This window comes from Vipera ursinii (assembly GCF_947247035.1).
Source record: "Vipera ursinii genome assembly, chromosome: 4".
Classification (NCBI taxonomy): Eukaryota; Metazoa; Chordata; class Lepidosauria; order Squamata; family Viperidae; genus Vipera; species Vipera ursinii.
This window is the reverse complement of record NC_139514.1, coordinates 4,606,441-4,628,426: the sequence shown is the minus strand read 5'-3', so window position 1 is coordinate 4,628,426 and position 21,986 is coordinate 4,606,441. Positions and strand designations below refer to the sequence as shown.

The following is a 21,986-nucleotide window of genomic DNA, read 5'->3' as shown; positions in this document are numbered from 1 at the left end:
GCTTTCGGGGCCCAAGCGGCATTATTACAAAGTCAGCTTAATTGCCCCCAACAATCTGGCTCCTAATTTTACCTACCTCGGAAGGATGGAAGGCTGAGTCAACCTTGAGCCTGGTGGGACTCGAACCTGCACTAATTGCAGGCAGCTGGTGTTACTTAAGGAGGCATTAGCCCACTGCTCCACCAAGCGTCAAATGGTTGACGAGCAGAAGAAAGTTCTTGGCGTTGGCTGCAACGGATGGTGTATTTGAAAGGCGTTCGTCTTTTCCAACAGGAGCCTGAAATTCCAGAGCCCGTAGATGAAAAGAAGAAAGACACCAAAAAATCAAAGGCAAAGCTGCTTGAAAGGAGGTCAACCAGGCAGCGGAAGTGTATCAGCTACAGGTAAATTACGGATACAGGAGCACATATGAAGCTCAGGGTTGACCTGCGGGGTCCTTGGTGCTCTCTGAGCTTGGCTGTTTTCTTGCAGATGTTTCATGACCCAAGTAGGAAACAGTGTCAGTGCTAAAAGGGAAGTGGGGTTTGTGGACAGGAGGAGGGGGAGGACTGTGGGGTCCTTGGTACTCTCTGAGCTTGGCTGTTTTTTTTAATAAACATTTCATGACCCAACTAGGTAACATCCTCAGTGCTAGAAGGGAGTGGGGTTAGTAGAGGGAGGACGACTGTGGGATCCTTGGTTCTCTCTGAGCTTGATGGTTTTCTTGCAGATGTTTCATGACCCAACTAGGTAACTTCCTCAGTGCTAGAAGGGGATGGGGTTTGTGGAAGAGGAGGAGGAGGAGAGCTGTGGGGTCCTGGGTGCTCTCTGAGCTGGGTTGTTTTCTTACAGGCAGCTCATTACCCAACTAGGTAACATCCTCAGTGCTAGAAGGGAGGGGGGCTTGTGGGGAGGAGGAAGAGGAGGAAGAGAACTGGGGGGTCTTTGGTGCTGTCTGAGCTTGGTTGCTTCCTTGCAGACGTTTCATGACCCAACTAGGTAACTTCCTCAGTGCTAGAAGGGAAGGGGGCTTGTGGAAAGGAGGAGGAGGAGGATTGTGGGGTCCTTGGTGCTCTCTGAGCTTGGTTGTTTTCTTGAAGACGTTTCATGACCCAACTAGGAAACATCCTCAGTGTTAGAAGGGAGTGGGGTTTGCAAGGAGGAGGAGGAGGAGGAGGAGGAGGAGGAAGAGAAGAGTGGGGTCCTTGGTGCTCTCTGAACTTGGTTGTTTTCTTGAAGACGTTTCATGACCCAACTAGGAAACATCCTCAGTGCTAGAAGGGAGAGCAAACAACAGCCTAATCCAGGAACACTCCCAAAAAAACTGACGGCAAGCCACGAGTATTGAAAAATAAGAGCGGAACCCACTTCCTAGTAGCACTGACGATGTTACCTTGTTGGCTAATGAAATGTCTGCAAGAAAACAACCAGGCTCAGAGAGCACCAAGGATCCCTCAGGTTTAAGGTTTAAGGTTTATTAAATGTATATCCCGCCCTTCTCCCTGAGGACTCGGGGCGGCTCACAACAATAAAAAGTTAAAAGACATAAATACAAAAATTAAGAGGATTAAACAAGATAAGAAATAAGAACAATTTAAACCAATAAAAAACAAATTTTAAAACTATGATCAGTCCAGGCCCGCTTGTTGGAATAACCAGGTCTTTAGGTCACGACGGAAGGACCGAAGGTCAGGGGCCATCCGCAGCTCTGGGGGCAGTTTGTTCCAGAGGGTCGGTGTGCCCACAGAGAAGGCTCTCCCCCTGGGGGTCACCAGCCGGCATTGCCTGGCCGACAGCACCCTGAGGAGGCCGACTCTGTGGGAGCGAACCGGGCGATGGGAGGTTGACATTGCCAGCAGGTGTTCTCGCAAGTACCCCGGGCCTAAGCCATGTAGGGCTTTAAAGGTGATTATCAGCACCTTGAATCGCACCCGGAGGCCAACCGGAAGCCAATGCAGCTCACGCAGGAGTGGTGTAACATGGGAGTATCGAGATACTCCCATAAGCACCCGCGCGTCCGCATTTTGCACCAGTTGAAGCTTCCGGGCGCACTTCCAAGGGCAGCCCCATGTAGACAGCATTGCAGTAATCCAGGTGAGAGGTGACAAGGGCATGGGTGACCGTGCATAGGGCATCTCGGTCCAAAAAGGGGCGCAACTGGCGTACCAGGCGAACCTGTGCAAAAGCCCCACTGGTCACGGCAGTTAGATGATCTTCCAAATTAAGCCGTGAATCCAGGAGGACACCCAAGTTGCGGGCCCTTTCTGAAGGGGGTTACTTTTCTCGATTTGTGAGATGTTGCGTCTCCAATCCAAGATGTACCAAGCCGAAGTTGCAAAAATTAAGGAATCTAGGAAATGAAAGGTGTCTCAGCAAGGGAACAAAACTCTCTTCAACTCAACCTTCCTCGCTTCCAAAACCGTGGGCGGTCGGAAAGTTCTCCCCTTTTCCTTCCCCTCTGGCATCTTGCTTTGGCTTTGAAAAGAGGCTTATTGTAAGAGACAGCCTTCTGTTTAAGCTTTTTATTTATTAAATTTAATGTGCTGCCCATCTCACTCTACAAACTATGACTCTGGGCAGCTTAACAACTAAAAGAGCAAATATTAAAATAGTAGCAACATTAGGTACAAAACTAGAAAACCAAAGGCAAGAACGATCTGATAGGATAATAGGAACAAATAGTCCATATTAGTTTACCCTATTAGAGTGCTCCCATCACACCCCCACAGAGCCAGCGTGGATGGGTGCAGACCTTACCTCTGTTAGCAAGAGGTTCCAAAACCCATGGGCCACAGCATAAAAGGCTCTCCTCCTAGACACCATCGTTTACAACTCTTTGACAATGGAGGCCACAGCATGCCCCTTCTGCCAGAACGAGTGGGGCGGGCCAATCCCATTGGGGCAGGAAAGTTCCTCAGATAACCTGGTCCCATACCCCGTGTTGTGATTCCTCGCCAGCCAGTGGACCCAGCAGCTGAGGAGGAGGAAGAGGAGGGGCGTGGAGGGACATCGGAGTCAGAGGAAGGCTCTGAGGAGCTCCGAGACTTACAGTTGGACGAGGAGTCTGGCCCTTCTACTCGCGCTCAGGCTGAGACATAGCTGTGCTGGGAGCCTGAGTTGGACATTGATGAAGCACAGCCGAGACAAATCCCGGATGCACAAATGCGCCGGCAAGAGAAGCAAGTAGGACAGAGGAATGCAATGGGGCGGCTCCAAAGGCAAAGGAGAAGGCATTAGGAAGCCACGCCTTGGCTGAATTATAAAAGGGAAGGTGTGGGAGGTGCTGGTTGCCGAGGGCAACCGTTCCTGTTGAGGATCGAGTTTCTGTGGACTGTGTTTGTTTGCCTTGGACATTGAATAATAAAAGGGGATCGGTTTTTTCCTGTGGTTCCAGCCTGCTTCTTGGAAGCGGGGTTTCTCCTTGCGAGCCTAAGAAGGCTGGGACAGAACACCCCGAAGGGCTTTAAAGGTGATAGCCAACACCTTGAATTGGACCTGGAAGCAAACCATCAACCAGGTTGAAGGCCTCAAACGTCACTCCTGAATACGTCCTCGATGAAAAAGTGGAGGAGCCCTGACCTCTTCCAAGATTGTTGAACTATAGCTCCCAGCACCCTGAAGCAGTATGTTAACGCCCAGGGTAAAAGATACTGGGACTTTTTTCGTTTATTTAGCCACCTCTGCTCGGCCACCAGTTTCCCTTTCTTGGCTCAGTGTGTTCTGCACACATTGCTTCATCGGCAGTATGGTGGAAAGTTGAATTTTGGGATGAGAAACTGTGATCCATCTGATTCCCTTGCTTTGGGTCGTTCCGTTATATAAAAAAAAGGCAGGTTACCCCTTAAAAGAGCAAGCTGCTTTCCTCCCAGAAGGAATAACGGGAGAAAATTGTGGGAAATGAATGTCCATTTTTAATACTTGGTGCTGATAACGTCGATCAAGGAGCTGATAAAAGTTTGCCTTGCTTGTATTTAAGCTAAATGGGACAAAAGCGTACCACAAAAATCGTAACGCAGTTCGATCTCTAGCGTTTCTTTCTTCAAACATTTCTGAAGTAAAAATAATCGGAACGGCTCTTCGGTGTAATTCAAGTTAATTCTCTTCCTCTTTGCATCTCGGTCTTTGTTAGCATAAAGCCACCCCAAATACCGTTGATAATTGGTAATTGATAATAAAATTTCATTTCCTCTTTGTGGGCTAGTTAATCTGTTTATTTAAATATGACAGCGGTGGGTGATTGATTTGATAACCAGAAAATTAATGTGCTTGTAAAGTGATGGTTATTTATTGGTTACCAAGTGATAAATAATTGATGCCTGTTGCCTTATTACATTTGATTACTTATCCCTTGAAGAGTGGCTGAGGCATGGATAGCATTACGTTGAGGCATAATATTACTTCAGTGGCACTACAGGGGAAAAACGTGCTTTGCATTAGGACAGGGGTAGGCAACCTTGGCTCTTTTATGACTCGTGGACTTCAACTCCCAGAATTCCTGAGCCAGCATGGCTGGCTCAGGAATTCTGGGAGTTGAAGTCCACGAGTCATAAAAGAGCCAAGGTTGCCTACCCCTGCATTAGGATAACTTCAATTCAGAAGGTTGCCAAAACTTTTAGAAGGTTGAGTGGTGCAGTGGTGAAAATGTTGGCCTAGAAACCAGGAGATCTGTCTTCCCTTAGGCATGAAAGCCTGCTGGTTGACTTTACATATTCTCTCTCTCTCTCTCTCTCTCTCTCTCTCTCTCTCTCTCTCTCTCTCTCTCTCTCTCTCTCACACACACACACACACACACACACACACACACACTTACTCTCTCAATCTTACTCTGGCTCTATTTCTCTTTTTTCTCTTGTCTTTCTGTCTCTCTTTTTCTGACTATTTGTCTTTTTCTCTTTCTGTTTTTTTCTCTATCTCTGACTCTCTTGACTTTTTTTACTCTCTGTCTGTCTCTGACTTTCTCTTTTTCTCTCTCTTTCTCTGTGTGTCTTTCTGTCTTTCTCTGCCTCTGTCTTTCTTTCTCTCTGTCTTTCTCTGCCTCTTTCTCCGTCTGTCTCTCCAACCCACCTCACAGAGTTGTTGAGGGGGAAAACATGGCAGGTGTGTTTTACACATCACCTTGGGTTGCCCGAAATAAAGATGGGGTGGAAACCAAACAAGTAAATACAGGTTAGATCCTGTTTTCACGGAGAGGATCCTGTAGGGCCGCGAAGCCAAATTGCTAACAGGGCTGAGACCCACAGTGGCCAACATCCTCCTGAATTCTCCTATTTCTGCAGGTTTGATGAATTTGATGAGGCCATCGATGAAGCCATAGAAGACGACATCAAGGAGGCTGATGGAGGAGGTGGGCGTTTTTTTGAGTAGGGGGGGGGAGAGGAATTTGGATAGAGAAAGGTGTGGATGAGTCGAGCCGCGGACAGTTATTCCGAATTTTGGCACGGCAGGTGACCGAATTTAGTTTGAGGGTTTTAGATGCTGAGCTGTTTCACTTCGGGGCAGGAAAATTGCATATTTGCTAAGTGCAATAATAATAGAATTTGGCTTTTGCCCTCTTCCTGCTAAACCGGGGGTAGGCAGCCTCGGCTCTTTTATGACTCGTGGACTTCAACTCCCAGAATTCCTGAGCCAGCATGGGGGAACTATGGCCCTTTCATGACTTGTGGACTTCAAATCCCAGAATTCCTGAGGCAGCATGAGGGGAACTTTGGCCCCTTCATGACTTGTGGGCTTCAACTCCCAGAATTCCTGAGGCAGCATGGGGGAACTATGGCCCCTTCATGACTTGCGGACTTCAACTCCCAGAATTCCTGGGCTAGCATGGCTGGCTCAGGAATTCTGGGAGTTGAAGTCCACGAGTCATAAAAGAGCCAAGATTGCCTACTACCCCTGTTTAACTAAACCAAGTTCAGGATCTTTTTGGTCCTACTGTTTTTACTAGTTGCTGTTTACACAACGTCACCTCCCTTGTAGGATGCTGGAATAAAAAGAAGAGAGAGAAGAAGAGGGAGGAATCCTATGTACAGGTAGTCCTCGGCTTAACGACCATTCATTTAGTGACAATTCGAAGTTACAATGGCACTGGAAAAAGTGATCATTTTTCACATTTATGATGGTTGCAAAACACACACACACACACACACACACACACACACACCATGGTCACGTGACTAAAATCCAGACATTTGGCAGCTGACTCGTATTGATGATGGCTGCAGTGTCCTGGAGCCTTACGATCCCCTTTTGCAACAAGCAAAGTCATTGGAGAAGCCAGTTTCACTTAACAACCATTTTGCTAATTTTAACAGCTCCAGTGATTCACTTAACAACCGGGGCAAGAAAGGTCGTAGCATGGGGTAAAACCTCACTAAACAGCCATCTTGCTTTGTAAATGACAGTTTGCCCTCAGTTGTGGTCGTACATTGAGGACCTTCCGTTACATGGAAATTAAACCAAATGGGCATTTGGTTATTTCTCTCCCCACTTTTGAGGGAGTGAGGGCCCCACCCGCCGCTCAAAAGCCAGGTGTGTCGCTTGATCCAAAAAGTGTTGCAGGCCATTGTTTCATAGAAGGGAGATTATGGAAGCAGGGGAGGAAAAGCATAGGCTATATAAGAAGGCCTACTGCAGTTCATTGTTGCCACAAGCAACGGATGAAAACTAATCAAGGAGAGAACCAATTTAGAAATAAGGAGAAATTTCCTGACAGTTAGAACAATTAATCGGTGGAATGGCTTGCCTCCAGAAGCTGTGAATGCTCTAACACTGGGAGTTTTTAAGAAGAGATTGGACAGCCATTTGTCTGAAATGGTATAAGGCAGGGGTAGGCAACCTTCGCTCTTTCATGACTTGTGGACTTCAACTCCCCAAATTCTTCAGCTAACCATGCTGAGGGGAAAGGGAGAGGTTTCTAAGGTGAGCCATGCCGAATCAGGAATTCTGGGAGTTGAAGTCCACAAGTCATGAAGGGGCCAAAGTTTCTCTCAGACTGGCTGAGGAATTCTGGGAGTTGAAGTCCACGAATCATGAAGGGGCCATAGTCCCCCATGCTGGCTGAGGAATTCTGGGAGTTGAAGTCCACGAGTCATGAAGGGGCCAAAGTTTCTCTCAGACTGGCTCAGGAATTCTGGGAGTTGAAGTCCACGAATCATGAAGGGGCCATAGTCCCCCCATGCTGGCTGAGGAATTCTGGGAGTTGAAGTCCACGAGTCATGAATGGGCCATAGTTCCCCCATGCTGGCTGAGGAATTCTGGGAGTTGAAGTCCACGAGTCATGAAGGGGCCAAAGTTTCTCTCAGACTGGCTGAGGAATTCTGGGAGTTGAAGTCCACGAGTCATGAAGGGGCCAAAGTTTATCTCAGACTGGCTCAGGAATTCTGGGAGTTGAAGTCCACGAGTCATGAAGGGGCCATAGTTCCCACATGGTGGCTGAGGAATTCTGGGAGTTGGAAGTCCACGAGTCATGAAGGGGCCATAGTTCCCCCATGCTGGCTCAGGAATTCTGGGAGTTGAAGTCCATGAGTCATAAAAGAGCCAAGGTTGCCTACCCCTGGTATGAGGTTTCCTGCCTGAGCTGGGGGTTGGACTAGAACACCTCCAAGGTCCCTTTCAACTCTGTTACTCTATTCTGTTCTATCCTCTTGGAAACCCCTCCCCCCAAAAAAAAACCAACCCATAGGTGTCGGAAGAGGGAAGGACATGTCCAACATCACGGGGCATCGAGGCAAGGATATCTCCACCATTCTGGAGGAAGAAAGGAAGGAGAGCAAACGGCCCCCCAGAGCTGCTGCCCTCCGACGCAAGAAACGGCGGCGACTGAACGACCTGGACAGCGACAGCAACCTGGATGAAGAAGAGAGTGAGGATGAATTCAGAATCAGTGAAGGGTGAGGCATTTTATAATCTGTTATATTTTCTTCCTTCTCCTTTCTTTCTTTCTTTCTTTCCTCCTTTCTTTCTTTCCTTCATTCTTCCTTTCTTCTTTCTTTCCTTCCATCCTTATCTCTTCCTTACTTCCCTCTCCTTCTTTCTCCTTCCTTCTTTCTTCCCTTCTTTCTTCCCTTCCTTCCTTCTTTCCTTCCATCCATCCTTATCTCTCCCTCCCTCCCTCCTTTAAAACAATAAAGGTTTTATCTTATCATATCCTTAACCAGCTAAATATGTTTTCAGTCCAAATTCCTTCATTTTGATCTCTGTCCCTACAGATCTCAGGATGAGTTTGTGGTATCGGACGACAACCTGGACGAAAGTGAAGAGGATCAGCCCTCAAATGACGACAGCGACGTAGACTTCTCCAAGCGTCGGCCGAGACGGTACCACCCCAGGCCCATGAGACAAAGCCGGCGTCTACAGAGAAAAACAATCAAGAAGAGATACTCGGAAGACGACGAAGAGGAAGACTCTGAGGATAACTTAAGCGGCAACTCTGGTAGGTCTTGGTAACTTGATAGCTGTCCAAATATTGAGTGGTTCTGACCAATATCTCCTTTCCCAGAGGATTAACCATCTTCTTACACTTAATGACAGTATCTGGGTATTGCTGGGACTGCCATTGCTAAGCAGTGTGGTCACGTGATGTTCCACTTTATGGCTGATCACCTAGCAATGGGAATTCCGATCCCAATTACCGTCATCTGCATTTTTGAACACTTTATCATAAAGATTTCTGCTCAGTATCCTGCAGCACCCAGTTCCCCAAAAGATGGATGACCTTGTTATCGTTTAATGATGTAGTTTAATAATTGAAATAACCACTGGAGGAGCAGCATTAATAATTCATACCTCCTTATTTGCGTTTGTCATTCGTATAACCCAAAAGTCATAATCCTACAAATACAGTAACATGTATACTATACATACATTATATATGTCATGCTTCCGACAGATGAAACTCTTCAAAGAACTTCAAGGCATTGTTTACCTTAAAGAATCTTTATTCGGGTAGCATAGCATTGATACTTAACACAATCGAAGCCAAAATCTGAGTTCCCTTCCCCTGAGCACATAGTATCAAAGCACAGTTCCCACCTCCAATTAACAGTCGTAAACCACATTCCCCAATTAGTTTGAAATGCGGGCTCCCCCTCCAGTTCTCCAACCCACCAATTCTTATCATCTCTTATTTCAGTAACCTTGGTTCTCACGGTAGGTTCAGCATTGTTATGTCTAGCTAAACTCTCGTGCACATTCCTCCCCCCAGCATCACCTAACTCTAAAAGTAAAACATAAGAAGAAAATGCTTGCATCTCTAACCGTTGTCAAAGCAAAAACATCCGGAGTTAGCAGTCTTGGCAATATATTCATAAGGCAGTTTCTTTCTTGTCTCCTGGCTCTGCGCCTCCCGCAGAAACAGACGCTTCTTCCGAATACAGCGATGACGATTATTTGGAAACGAGACGAAGATCTCGGCGGAATCAGAAGAGGCAAGTCAACTACAAGGAAGATTCGGAAAGCGAAGGATCTCAGAAAAGCTTCCGATACGGGAAAGAGATGCGAAGAATACATAAGCGCAGGCTTTCCAGTTCAGACAGCGAAGGTATGGCGTGCCTTTATTTCTTTCCTATTAACAGTTCGCAATTTAAATCCCACCACAGTCGCGAAAGTTTCTTCACACAATGGAACACAGGTTGGCAGGGATGAGCACCAAGACTTAGCCTTGCCAAGCTAATTGCTAAGATAACCCATTTTTTCCCTGTGCGAAATTCGTACTTATTGATGAGATTTAAGAAAATTATAGACATTTTCTTCAGGAGCCCAAATCGTTCATCCCCTTTCTTGTCTTATCATCGTAAGAGCCCTGCATGGTCGTTTAGATTGAGAAAGAGTGACCAGCCCAAGGTCACTCAGTTAGTGTCATAACCATACAGGCGGTTCACGACTTACAGCCATTTATTTAGTGACCGAACATACAACAGCACAAAAAAAGGGACCTAATGACCGGCTGTCAAACTTACGACTGTGGCAAACGTGATCACGTGATCAAAATTCGTCCACTTGGCATCTGGCTCACATGTATGACGGTCACAGTGTCCCTGGGGGGGGTCACGGGATCCCCTTTTGCGACCGTCCGCTGAGCCAAATCAATGGAGAAAGCCTGATTCACTTAACAACCGCGATACTAACTTAACAACAGCCCATGGTCCACTTAACCGCTGCGGTGAGAAAGCTCGTAAAATGGGACAAACTCACTTCGTGACTGGCTTAGCGACAGAAATTGTTGGCCGTAAGTCGGGGACTCCTTGTAGTCCTGCCCCCCCCCCCCGGAAACCCCATCAGGTTTCACTAAGTCTGTTCCTTCTTGCAGAGAGCTACCTGGCTAATCGTTCTGAGGACGACCAGCCCGCCAGGTTATCCAGGAGGTCGGTCCGGAAGCGGAGCCACACCACCGACGAGTACTCGGAAGGCGACGACGACCCCGAGGACGGAGGCCGGCCCCTTCGCAAGCGGGTGAACCGCATCGAAACGGACGAGGAGGACAACGGCCCCACCGCCACGGACGCCTCCAAGCCGGCGCCGGCCGAGAAGCCCTCCGCCTCTCCCGCGCAGCCAGACGCCGCCAAGAAGGCCTGCTACCGGATAGAAAGCGAGGAGGAGGACGACTTTGAGAACGTGGGGAAGGTGGAAAGCCCGTTGGACTACAGCCTGGTGGATTTGCCCTCCACCAACGGACAGAGCCCGGGGAAAGCTATCGAGAACTTGATGGACAAGCCCACCGAGAAGGCCCCCTTGACCAAGGACAGCACAGCCAACGCCAGCTTGGCGCCCAACGGGACGGGGGGCGGCTTGGAAGCCGGCGGACCCGAGGAGGACGAAGACGAACTCTTGCGAGTGACTGACCTTGTGGATTACGTCTGTAACAGTGAACAGTTATAAAAACTCCCGGGTTTTTTTTTGTGCTAATTTATTCCATGGTAGCTCATACCAGCGGGCCAGTTATTAAAAGGTGTTTTATTTTTTCCTAGGAAAGTCCACTACAGTATCAACTTTTTAGCAGTCAAAATTTTCACCAGCCCTGCAGTTTTGGGAGTATCTCTTTTTTTTCCTTTTTTTTTTTTTAAAAAATATATATATTATTTTTTTTTATCCTTTCCTTGCCTCTTCTCCTCCCCAACCCCAGCGACCAGGTTTCCTTCCCCCCCCCTTTTTTTTTCTACAGCTATTTTTCTTTGGAAGAGATTGACCCTTTACTTTCCTCGCCACAACCTCCTCTTCTTCCTCCTCCTCCAGTTTCATAATCCTGGCAAACAAACGAAAAACAATCGTCCAGATGCAGAGCGTGTAGTTAAAAAAAAAAAGGAGAGAATTGTATATTTTTGACTCTATATTTCCTGAAGGGGGCGCACAAAGTTGTTAAGGGGAAATGGGATGGTTGTATGTTAACAAAAGCATTCCAATTTGGCCAGGGCCCAAAATCTTTAAAAAAAAAAAACTTTTGGAGTTTGGGGAGGGGGGGAAGGAGGAGGGAGAAAAGGAGCCGGGCGCGGGGTCAGAAACATTTGTGCTCCGACTTTTTTTTTCCATAGGAGATATATATTCTATTTAAATGTTCACAACTTTAGACGACAATTTTAACACGCCATTTTAAGGGGACGAAGAAACGAATTATCTTTTAACTGTTGCATTTTTTTTGTGAACTTGTAGGCTAACTTAACCTTTAGTTGATTTTAGTAAATTGCCTTCCTGGAAAGAAAGAAAAAGAAAGCAACCGTTGACAAGATCCTGAAATATTATTAGCAGAGTGGACAGATTTGGAGAAAATTTCATGGAAAAAAACAAAACAAAACAAAAAAACGAGACATTTTCTTGGCATCGTCTTTTAATTCATGGTCTCCCCTTTCTCCCCCCAATAAACATATTTTAAAAGTGTTTCATACAGTAAACGGTGTAAAAACTTTCATGAACTTTCTGGAGTTTGAAACGGCACTGGTGGGGATGGCGCAAGGCTGCTTTTTATGAATTTACCCCTCGGCTAGTAACCTCAAAGTACAATAAAATCCCGGAGAGATTCAATAGCCCAGATATGGTGACCATTTTCGGCCGTGGCAAAAAAGGAACGCACGGCTGCTTTTAAAACCCTCACGGCCATCTCAATATCTACTTCAAATTGAAGTACGGAAATAGAGCAGGGTTTAAATGTTTGGGGTGGGTTCTGGTTTTTTTTCTGGGATATTTTTTTTTTTCGATTTAGAAAGCGTGTATTTTGTGTGCCCGTGTGCGTGTCGTAATTTTGCTTCTCTGGATGATCTAGCAGAATTTAACCACAGCTGGCGTCTTAGGAGTGGTTTTTTTTAAAAAATATGTATTTCATAGCTATCGCTTACCAACTTTTAAAAAAAAAAATCAGACTTTTCTGGTAAGCAGTGTTAAGTTTTCAGGTATCCCTGCATTGGGATACGATGGCGAACACACAGTGTAAGCATGGAGATCAATCAGAATAGAGCTGATTGGAAGGGACCTTGGAGGTCATCTAGTCCAGCCCCCTGGCTCTGGCAGGAAACACTATACCATTTCAGACAAATGGCTGTCCAGTCTCTTCTTAAAAACCTACAGTGTGGGAGCATTCACAGCTTCTGGAGGCAGGTTGTTCCACTGGTTAATTGTTCTAACTGTCAGGAAACTTTTCCTTAGTTCTAGGTTGCTTCTCTCCTGGATTAGTTTCCATCCGTTGCTTCTTGTCCGGCTTTCTGGGTGCTTTGGAAAATTAAGTTGACCAGAAGAATTTGCCTGTCCATTAATAGACATTCAAACAATTGCAGTGTTGTCTCCCACTTTGTGCTTCCTTTCTTATTTTGCGTGCAGCGTGTGGGCTGCTGGAAAAAACAACAACAATTACATGTGGACATTCTCCGTGCTAACTTAAGGATCTTATGTGGAGGCTAGTTTCATTACTTTGCACTGAGGTGGAAGTGGGGATTTGCCTTCCCTTGCCTGCTCTGTTATAATAACCACGTTGCATTTGAGAGATGTCGGCTTCTGCTCATTGCTTTTTATTGCTTTTAAACTCGGCGCTTGGTCTCAGGAAATACCTGGTGAAAAATATACCCAGGTCCTTTAATTTTCCTTGTCTTGAAATGTTGACTTTCTTCTCTTCGAACTTCATACGTAATATTCCAGCTTCATACCTCCCTCTTTTAAAATCCTAAGGTTCTCTTTTAAAAAAAAAAAAAGGCTTTCCTGGAACAGCATTTCTCTACTCAATGAAGCAAATGACTCGGGCTGCGTGAGGTAATTCGGGTCTGCTCTGACGGCATCCACAGAAATGAGTAACTCGTTCTTGGTTTTTTGAATGTTAATTTTTGAATGTTAATTTACCTTGTTTTCGGTTGATTTTTTTCTGTTTCCAGAAATCTTTACAGCGTAAAATGCGGAGTAAATCTGAAATCCCTGTATCAAAACTGTCTATCCCCCCCCCCCCAAATAAAAAAACCAAAGCTTGGAATTCTGGGAATTGAAGTCCAAAGCTTAATGTTGCTGTGCTTGAAGAACATCGCTCTAACTTCATTCTGCAAATTTGAATTCTTCCTTTCTGCTCCTTCCTTTAATGCGATCGTTATAATGAGAAAGAACAACCTCTCATTGGTCACAATTTAGAGGAATACAGTACTTTAATCAGTGTTTCTCTTATTCGACAATCTGGTCTGATAGCCCTGGGCTTTCCTACTAAAGGGAAGATTATAATCGCACAACCCTGGATGATTTGATTCTCACTTCTTGTTTTCAGTTCTCCTTAGGCTCCCAAGCAAAGTGAATTATTGGCATTTGAGTACAGGTAGTCCTCAAGGTGGCTTTGCATACCTTCATCCCGGGTTTATTCGGACATTCCACCTCTCGCTATGGGGGGCGAATTATTACCCCCCGTAGATAGGGCTCGCAACTTGGGAGTCCTCCTAGATTCACGGCTCACCCTGGAAGACCACATAGGAGCTGTGACTAGGGGGGCTTTCGCCCAGGTTCGCCTGGTGCGCCAGTTGCGGCCCTATCTACAGTAAGCCGGGATGATCTATGCACGGTCACTCATGCGCTCGTGACCTCTTGACTAGACTACTGCAACGCTCTCTACATGGGGCTGCCCTTGAGGACCACCCGGAAGCTCCAACTGGTACAGAATGCAGCCGCGAGAGTTGTGTTGGGAGTCTCCCGATACTCCCACGTTACACCTCTGCTCCGCGAGCTGCATTGGTTACCGGTTGCCTTCCGGGTGAGATTCAAGGTACTAGTAATGGTATTCAAAGCCCTACATGGCAGGGGTCCGGAGTACCTGAGGGAACGCCTGCTGCCGGCATCGACTTCCCTTCGCCCTGTGCGCTCCCACAGAGAGGGCCTCCTCAGGGTGCCACCGGTCAGAGAATGTCGACTGGTGGCCCCCAGGGGGAGAGCCTTCTCTGTGGGCGCCCCGGAGCTATGGAATCAGCTACCGGTTGAGCTCCGGACGGCGCCCGACCTTCGCTCCTTTCGCCCCGAGCTAAAAACACTTTTTTGAACAAGCTGGCCTGCCCTGATGAAGGGATTGGGGGGGGGGTTGTTATGGTTATTTTATTGAGTTTTAAAGATGTATTTTAGTATGTGGGCATTTATTTAATCTTGTTTTAACTTTTGTAATCTGTATTTTTATTCTTGCCCTGTTCACCGCCCTGAGTCCTTTGGGAGAAGGGCGGTATAGAAATAGTATTAAATAAATAAATAAATAAATAAACTTACAACAGTTAGTAGAGTGACCAAAGTTATGACATCAGTGAGAAAAATGACATGACCGATTTTCATGTTTACGACCCGTCGCAGCATCCCCGCGGTCACGTGCTCAAAATGCCGACATTTGGCAACTGGTTCCTATTTATGACCATTGCAGTATCCCGGGGAGGGTCCCTTGATCCCCCTTTGCGACCTTAGGACAAGCCAAGTCAATGGCGAAGCCAGACTCAGGTCACAAACCGGGTTACTAACTTCTCAACTGTAGCCATTCACTTAGCAGTTGTGGCAGGAAAGGTCGTAAAATGGGGCAAAATTCACTTAACAAATGTTTTTCAGTTAACAAATTCCGGGCTCGATTGTCATAAGTCGAGGACTTGCCTGTATTTCAAGAAAAGCAGTAGAGTTTGTGTATCTCTGCCTTTCAGCCCACCACAGGAGTGTTTCTCAACCTCAATAGCTTGAAGATGATGTTAGTGTTAGATTCTAGGACGGGTAGGCAACCTTGGCCCTTTTATGACTTGTGGACTTCAACTCCCAGAATTCCTGAGCCAGTCTGAGAAAAACTTTGGCCCCTTCATGACTTGCTGACTTCAACTCCCAGAATTCCTGAGTCAGCATGGGGAAACTTTGGCCCCTTCATGACTCGTGGACTTCAACTCCCAGAATTCCTCAGCCAGCATGGCTCAGCATAAAAACCTCTCCCTTTCTCCTCAGCATGGCTGGCTCAGGGATTCTGGGAGTTGAAGTCCACGAGTTATAAAAGAGCCAAGGCTGCCTACCACTGTTCTAGGAGGTTCTCAAAGGACAGAGAAGGTGACAGCTTTTCATTCGGACTCTTGTGAGTCCACAGTGAAATAACTGGGAAAATCCCATTGACAATGAAAATGAAATTAGGGTTAGGTGTCCTGGGAGTCAGGGCTGAAAAATGGTGTTACGGTTGGATTCGTGGGGGTTCTCAAAGGAAAGAGAACCTGACAGATTTTCGATCAGACTCTTTTGTGGATCACAGTGAAATACCTGGGAAAATCTCATTGACAATGAAAGTGAAATTAGGCTTGGGGTAAAGGTTGGGGTTAGGATTAGGGTTAAGTCGCTTTAGAGTCAGGGCTGAAAAATGATGTTAGGGTTAGATTCTAGAAGGTTCTCGAAGGAAAGAGAAGGCGATAGCTTCCTGACAGTGAGGACAATCAACCAGTGGAACAGCTTGCCACCAGAAATCATGGGTGCTCCATCACTGGAAATGTTTAAGAAGAGACTAGAACACAGGTCTGCAACCCGCAGCTCCGGTGCCGCATGCGGCTCTTTCAGCCGTCTCCTGCGGCTCCCAGTCCTCTGCCACGTGCCATCCAAAAAAAAAAGTGGGACTAAAAAAGTTCAACCAATCAATTCAAATATGCAGGGTAGGTGCATATCTCCCCTTGGCTCCACTCTTCAGTCAAACCCTGTTCTGCGCATGCGCGCATGTATGTACATGTGCACACATTTTTTGCGGCTCCCAGTTTTTCCTTTTGTGAGGGAACTGGTACCGAGTGGCTCTTTCACTGTTTCAGGTTGCTGACCCCTGGACTAGACAATCACCTGTCTGAGATGGTATAGATTCTCTTGCTTGAGCAGGGGGCTGGACTAGAAGACCTCCAAGGTCCCTTCCAGATTCTATTCTATTCTATTCTATTCTATTCTATTCTATTCTATTCTATTCTATTCTATTCTGACTCTTGTGGGCCGCTGTGAAATAACTGGGATAATCCCACTGACAATGAAAACGAAACTAGAGCTAGGGTTAGGTCTCCTTGGAGTCGGGGCTGAAAAATGGTGTTATGGTTAGATTTCTAAGAGGTTCTCAAAGGAAACGGAAGGTGACAACTTTTCGTTCGGACTCTTTTATGGTCTGTGGTGAAATACATGGGGAAAACCCATTGACAAAAACTTGTGTGGACTTCAACTCCCAGAATTCCCCAGCCAACGAGCACAAGCATGAGGCAAAACTCACTTAACAACTATCTCCCTTAGCAACAGGAATTTTGGCCTCCGCTGCGGTTGTTAAGTTGAGGACTACCTGTATTCTGTTATTCCGTAGACAGTGAAGTGTCTTGGGAGTAGGGGGACTGAGGCGCCGTTTTTTTTAAAAAAATTTTTTGCAGTGTTAAAGAAATGACTCAATGGGGCAGAATAGTCCAGGATCAATAGGATGCAAAGAAGATGACTTGAAAGCCACGTTCAACTGAGGTAAAATCTCATTTTCTGCTCGCTCATTTATCGGGGTCCTGTTAAAGTATTGGGATTTAACGGGCCACCTACAAGAAGAAAATGTTAGGCTCTCTTCTGGTAAGGTGATGGAAATTTTAATATGTATCCCAAAGGTGCTTTTTCATGAGGCAACTGAACTTCCTTGTTTTTCTCTGAAGATGTTTCGCTTCTCCTCCAAGAAGCTTCCTCAGCTCTGACTGGATGGTGGGGAATGGAAGGATTTATATTCCTTGCAGGCAGCTGGTCATTCGCCTCCTTTTAGAGGGTCGTTGAGGCCACTTGGAGGTTTATCTGTGTCCTCAGGGTCGCCTGAGTGGTGCAAATGGGTGTGGAGCCTACTTGGGACTGAGGAAAGGACGGTGTTATAGACTGGAGATTGATCGATCGATCACCCATTTGGACCACTCAGGTGACCCTGAGGACACAGATAAACCTCCAAGTGGCCTCAACGACTCTAAAAAAAAGGCAAATGACCAGTTTTTCTGCAAGGAGTATAAATCCTTCCATTCCCCACCATCCAGTCAGAGCGGAAGAAGTTTTTTGGAAGAGAAGCAAAACATCTTCAGAGAAAAACAAAGTCCAGTTGCCTCCTGAAAAAGCACCTTTGGGACACATTAAAATTTGCATCACCTTACTGGAAGAGAGGCTAAGATTGTCTTCTTGCAGGTGGCCCATTAAATCCCAATACTTTCAACAGGACCCCGATAAATGAGTGCGCAGAAAATGAGAGGTTACGCCGGTTGAACGTGGCCTTCAGGTTTGCGGGCTTTATCAGTACAGAGAGTCCTCAACTTACAATGGTTTGTTTAGTGACCGAAGTTACAACAGCACTGAAAAGAGTGACTTATGGCCATGTTGCACACTTAAACAACCATTGCAGTATTCCCCATGGTCACGTGATCCAAATCCAGGTGCTTAGCAACGGATTCATATTTATGACGGTTCTATTGTCGCGGACTCATGTGATCCCCTTTTGCGACCTTCTGAGGAGCAAAGTCAATGGGGAAGCCAGATCCATTTAACAGTGACGTTACTCCCTTAACAGCTGCAGCGATTTACTTAACAACTTGTAGCAGGAAAGGTGGGCCAAAACTCACGTAACAAATGCCTCACTTAGCGACAGAAATTTTGGGCTCAATTGCGGTCGCTAAGTCGAGGACTACCTAAACAGCCGTTACTAAGCAGTGGCAGGAGGGAGGAAAGGAAAACACTCAGGGGTAGCACCGCTGAGCCTGTATAATAATGGCGCGTAACTTAACGTTTTTGAACTTTCTTACGCTCAGTTGATTCACTGTGCTCTCCGAAAGCTTCTCTTTAAGAATATTTGTTATGCCTGGCTCATAACGTTCACAACTTAGGATCTGCTTTTCTTTCAATAAAAATGTGAACCGGTTACCTTTTGAAGGGTAACAATTTCTGGATTTTATCCTTGGGGTGTACACTTAACATTCCCAGGTCGGACAAGAAACTGTAAATAAATAAAAAAATCTAATAAATAAATACATAACTCCTCCAGGATTGGATGTCTCATTCTAAAGCTGGTTGAGACTAATTAGGAAACCGACCTGCACTTTTCCATCTACAGGTGTGTGTTGTGTCCTGCCGCACCCTTCAAAAAAGCCAGAGCAGAATTTTCCTGTACTGCTCTCATAGGGGTGTTTCATGTTGTCTGTGGAGATTCTCCATCGTCCAGGTCAGGGTTGTCCCAAACATGCTTTTTCAGGAGGCAAATGGCCTTTCTCGTTTTTTCCTTTGAAGACATTTCGCTTCTCATCCCAAGAAGCTTCTTCAGGTTCTGACTGAATGGTGGGGAACGGAAGGATTTATACTCCTTACACACAGAGCCGGTCATTTGCATTCTTTTATGTTTCATATTGCTTTGGGTTGTTTTTTTTTGGAAATGTATTCGAAGTGGAGGTTTGGAGAGAGAAATAGATAATTTTGGGAGAGCACTGGATGTCTCTTCATATTTGTACATAGTTTTCAGCTTGTTTTGTTTCCATATTTTGTCCCCCCCCCCATACCAGTCAATTCACTTGCATGGACCTTTTTTTTTCCACTTAACCCGGAACATTCTAATTCTCTCAGCATTTAAAACTGGTTAACTGCAGTGGACTAACAGCTGGTGTTTTTAGCTTTGACTGTTTAAATACTGTATTCCTTGTAAATTGAAGTTTTAAAAAAATGTTAACGGCGGGTGCCAATATTTTTGTTAACGAAATGTTCAGTGTTGTCTCACTATGGTCTAGTCAGAACACTTAGTGTATATAATAAGCTGGGCCTGCAGTCTTTTTTTTTAATAAGCTCGGAGGCCCGATTGTGTAACTTTTTTTTCCTTCATAATGTTTTTGTTTATAATATCTACTGTCCTTTCATATGAATATGACATGTAAATTGTCATAATAAAAAGAAACATTTAAATAAGCTGATGCACCAAGTACCTATCAGAGAAAGACTTAAGAGTATCCTTTTAACTAATTTGACATCTTATCATAAAAGATTTGCAAACTTGCAGTCCTGAAGTTAGTACAGTTTTAAAATTAGCGGAAAGGGAAGGAATAGGATTATAAGAAGCACCGCAAACTTCACGTAGGCGTCAGGAAGGGCATTGGGCCAGTAAACTCACAGCTTCATCCAGTTGCAACTCTACCCTGAATTAAGGGATTACAAGGTCATAAAAAGAGAGTTTTATAGATAGACAGACAGAGAGGACAGATAGATAAGGAAGATAGATCAGGGGCCTGGAGGCTAAAACATATGAAGAACAGTTGCAGGAATTGGGTATGTCTTGTTGTTTGTTGTTAGCTGCAAAGTCGTGTCCGACCCATCGCGACCCTATGGACAATGTTCCTCCAGGCCTTCCTGTCCTCTACCATCTTCTGGAGTCCATTTAAGCTCATGCCTACTGCTTCAGTGACTCCATCCAGCCACCTCATTCTCTGTCGTCCCCTTCTTCTCTTGCCCTCAATCTTTCCCAGCATTAGGCTCTTCTCCAGTGAGTCCTTCTTTCTCATTAGGTGGCCAAAGTATTTGAGTTTTAGCTTCAGGATCTGGCCTTCTAAAGAGCAGTCAGTGTTGATCTCCTCTAGGACTGACCGGTTTGATCGCCTTGCAATCCAAGGGACTCGCAGGAGTCTTCTCCAGCACCATAGCTCAAAGGCCTCAATTCTTTGGCGCTCAGCCTTTCTTATGGTCCAACTTTCACTGCCATACATTGCAACTGGGAAGACCATAGCCTTGACTATACGCACTTTTGTTGACAGGGTGATGTCTCTGCTTTTTAGTGTGCTGTCTAGATTTGTCATGGCTTTCCTCCCGAGGAGCAAGCGTCTTTTAATTTCTTGGCTACAGTCTCCATCTGCAGTGATCTTGGAGCCCAGGAAAATAAAATCTGTCACTACCTCCATTTCTTCCCCATCTATTTGCCAGGAATTGAGAGGGCCGGATGCCATGATCTTGGTTTTCTTAATGTTGAGTTTCAAGCCAACTTTTGCACTCTCCTCCTTCACCCGCAACAAGAGGCTCTTTAGTTCTTCTTCACTTTCTGCCATTAGAGTGGTATCATCTGCATATCTTAGGTTGTTGATATTTCTTCTGGCAATCTTAATTCCAATGTTTAGTACAGTGAAAAGAAGGACTAGGGGTGACTTGATAGCAGTCTCCCAATATTTGAGGGGCTGCCACAAAGAATTGGGGGTCAACCTGTTCTCCAAAGCATGTGAAAGCAGGACAACAAACAACGGATGGATACTAATCAAGGAGAGAAGCAGTCTAGAACTAAGGAGAAACTTCCTGACAGAACAATTAACCAGTGGAACAACCTGCCTCCAGAAGTTGTGAATGCTCCAACACTGGAAGTTTTTAAGAAGAGATTGGATATCCATCTGTCTGAAATGGTAGCGTTTCCGGCCTGAGCAGGGGTTGGACTAGATGACCTCCAAGGTGCCTTCCAACTTTCTTATTATTGATCATTGCACAGTCAGCCAGATGTTCAGATTGGATTTGGCATTTTTGTCTACCTATCGAGTCCTTACCAAGGCAGATGTGGATGTTTGATGGTATCACAGATATTGTCGCAGGATGGAAGCAGTTCCTAGTAAGGCTGCCTTTTGCAATTGACTAATGGCGAATTTGTCAATGCCGATGATGGTGTTCAAGTGGTGCTCCAGCTGTTTTGGGATTGCACCCAAGGCGCCTATTACTATTGGCACTACCCTTGCTTGCCTTTGCCACAGTCTTTCTATTTCTATTTGTAGGTCTTTGTATTTTGTTATCTTCTCCAGTTCTTTCTCATCTATTCTGCTGTCTCCAGACACTACCACGTCCACTATCCAGACTTTTTTGTCTTTCTTATCAACAATTGTTAAATCCGGGGTGTTATGTGGCAGGTGCTTGTCTGTTTGAATTCTGAAGTCCCAGAGCAATTTAACTTTTCTATGATTTTCTCTATTTTATGATCCCACCAGTTCTTGCTTACAGGCAAATGATATTTCTTGCAGATCTTCCAATGCTACTCACTTAACAATTGCAGCAATTCACTTAGCGACCGTGGCAAAATGGTCGTAAAACAGGGCAGCACTCACTTAACAAGTGTCTCACTTAGCAACATAAATTTGGGGCACAATGGTGGCCGTAAATTGAGAATCACCTGTATTAACCCCTTTACTTGGCCCTAAACCTACATCTGTCGGACGTCTTAAAAAAAAAAATCAAGGCAAGCGAATTGTCCCATTTGCAGAAATTGCAACCCCCCCCCCACAAAAAAAAGTTTAAAGCGGATCTAAACACGGGGAAGCCCCAATTAAGTTTCGGTGCAAGCATCCCCACGAATTCTTATCCCCTCCTTTGGAAACACTAGCGTAAACGCGCCCAGTGTTTTGCAAAAAAAAAAAAATTGTAAATTTTGGGGGATTCAGCGCGACTGCCACCCGGCGGGCCTGCAAAAGATCACGTGACCCCGGCACAATGGCCGCCGGCGAGCGTCGCCTTTCTCCGTCTCTATGGTGACAGCCGCCCTAGCCTAGGCGCGCGCCTTGGCGCTCTCCCCCTCTATGGTGACGGAGAAAGGAAACGGC

General features: G+C 45.8%; 1 protein-coding gene across 2 annotated transcripts in view; it reads left to right on the top strand.

Annotated features, from left to right (window-relative positions):
- Positions 1 to 13,355, top strand: part of RSF1 (remodeling and spacing factor 1) — a 77,753-nt gene extending 64,398 nt beyond the window's left edge. For both annotated transcript variants that reach the window (XM_083362094.1, XM_083362093.1), the window contains exons 11-16: positions 274 to 383; positions 5,256 to 5,323; positions 7,655 to 7,862; positions 8,181 to 8,404; positions 9,323 to 9,511; positions 10,280 to 13,355. In XM_083362094.1, the coding sequence (XP_083218220.1) occupies positions 274 to 383; positions 5,256 to 5,323; positions 7,655 to 7,862; positions 8,181 to 8,404; positions 9,323 to 9,511; positions 10,280 to 10,848 (1,368 nt within the window). In that variant the 3' untranslated portion in view covers positions 10,849 to 13,355. The remainder of the gene's footprint in view (positions 1 to 273; positions 384 to 5,255; positions 5,324 to 7,654; positions 7,863 to 8,180; positions 8,405 to 9,322; positions 9,512 to 10,279) is intronic.
- The last annotated feature ends 8,631 nt before the right edge of the window (positions 13,356 to 21,986 follow it).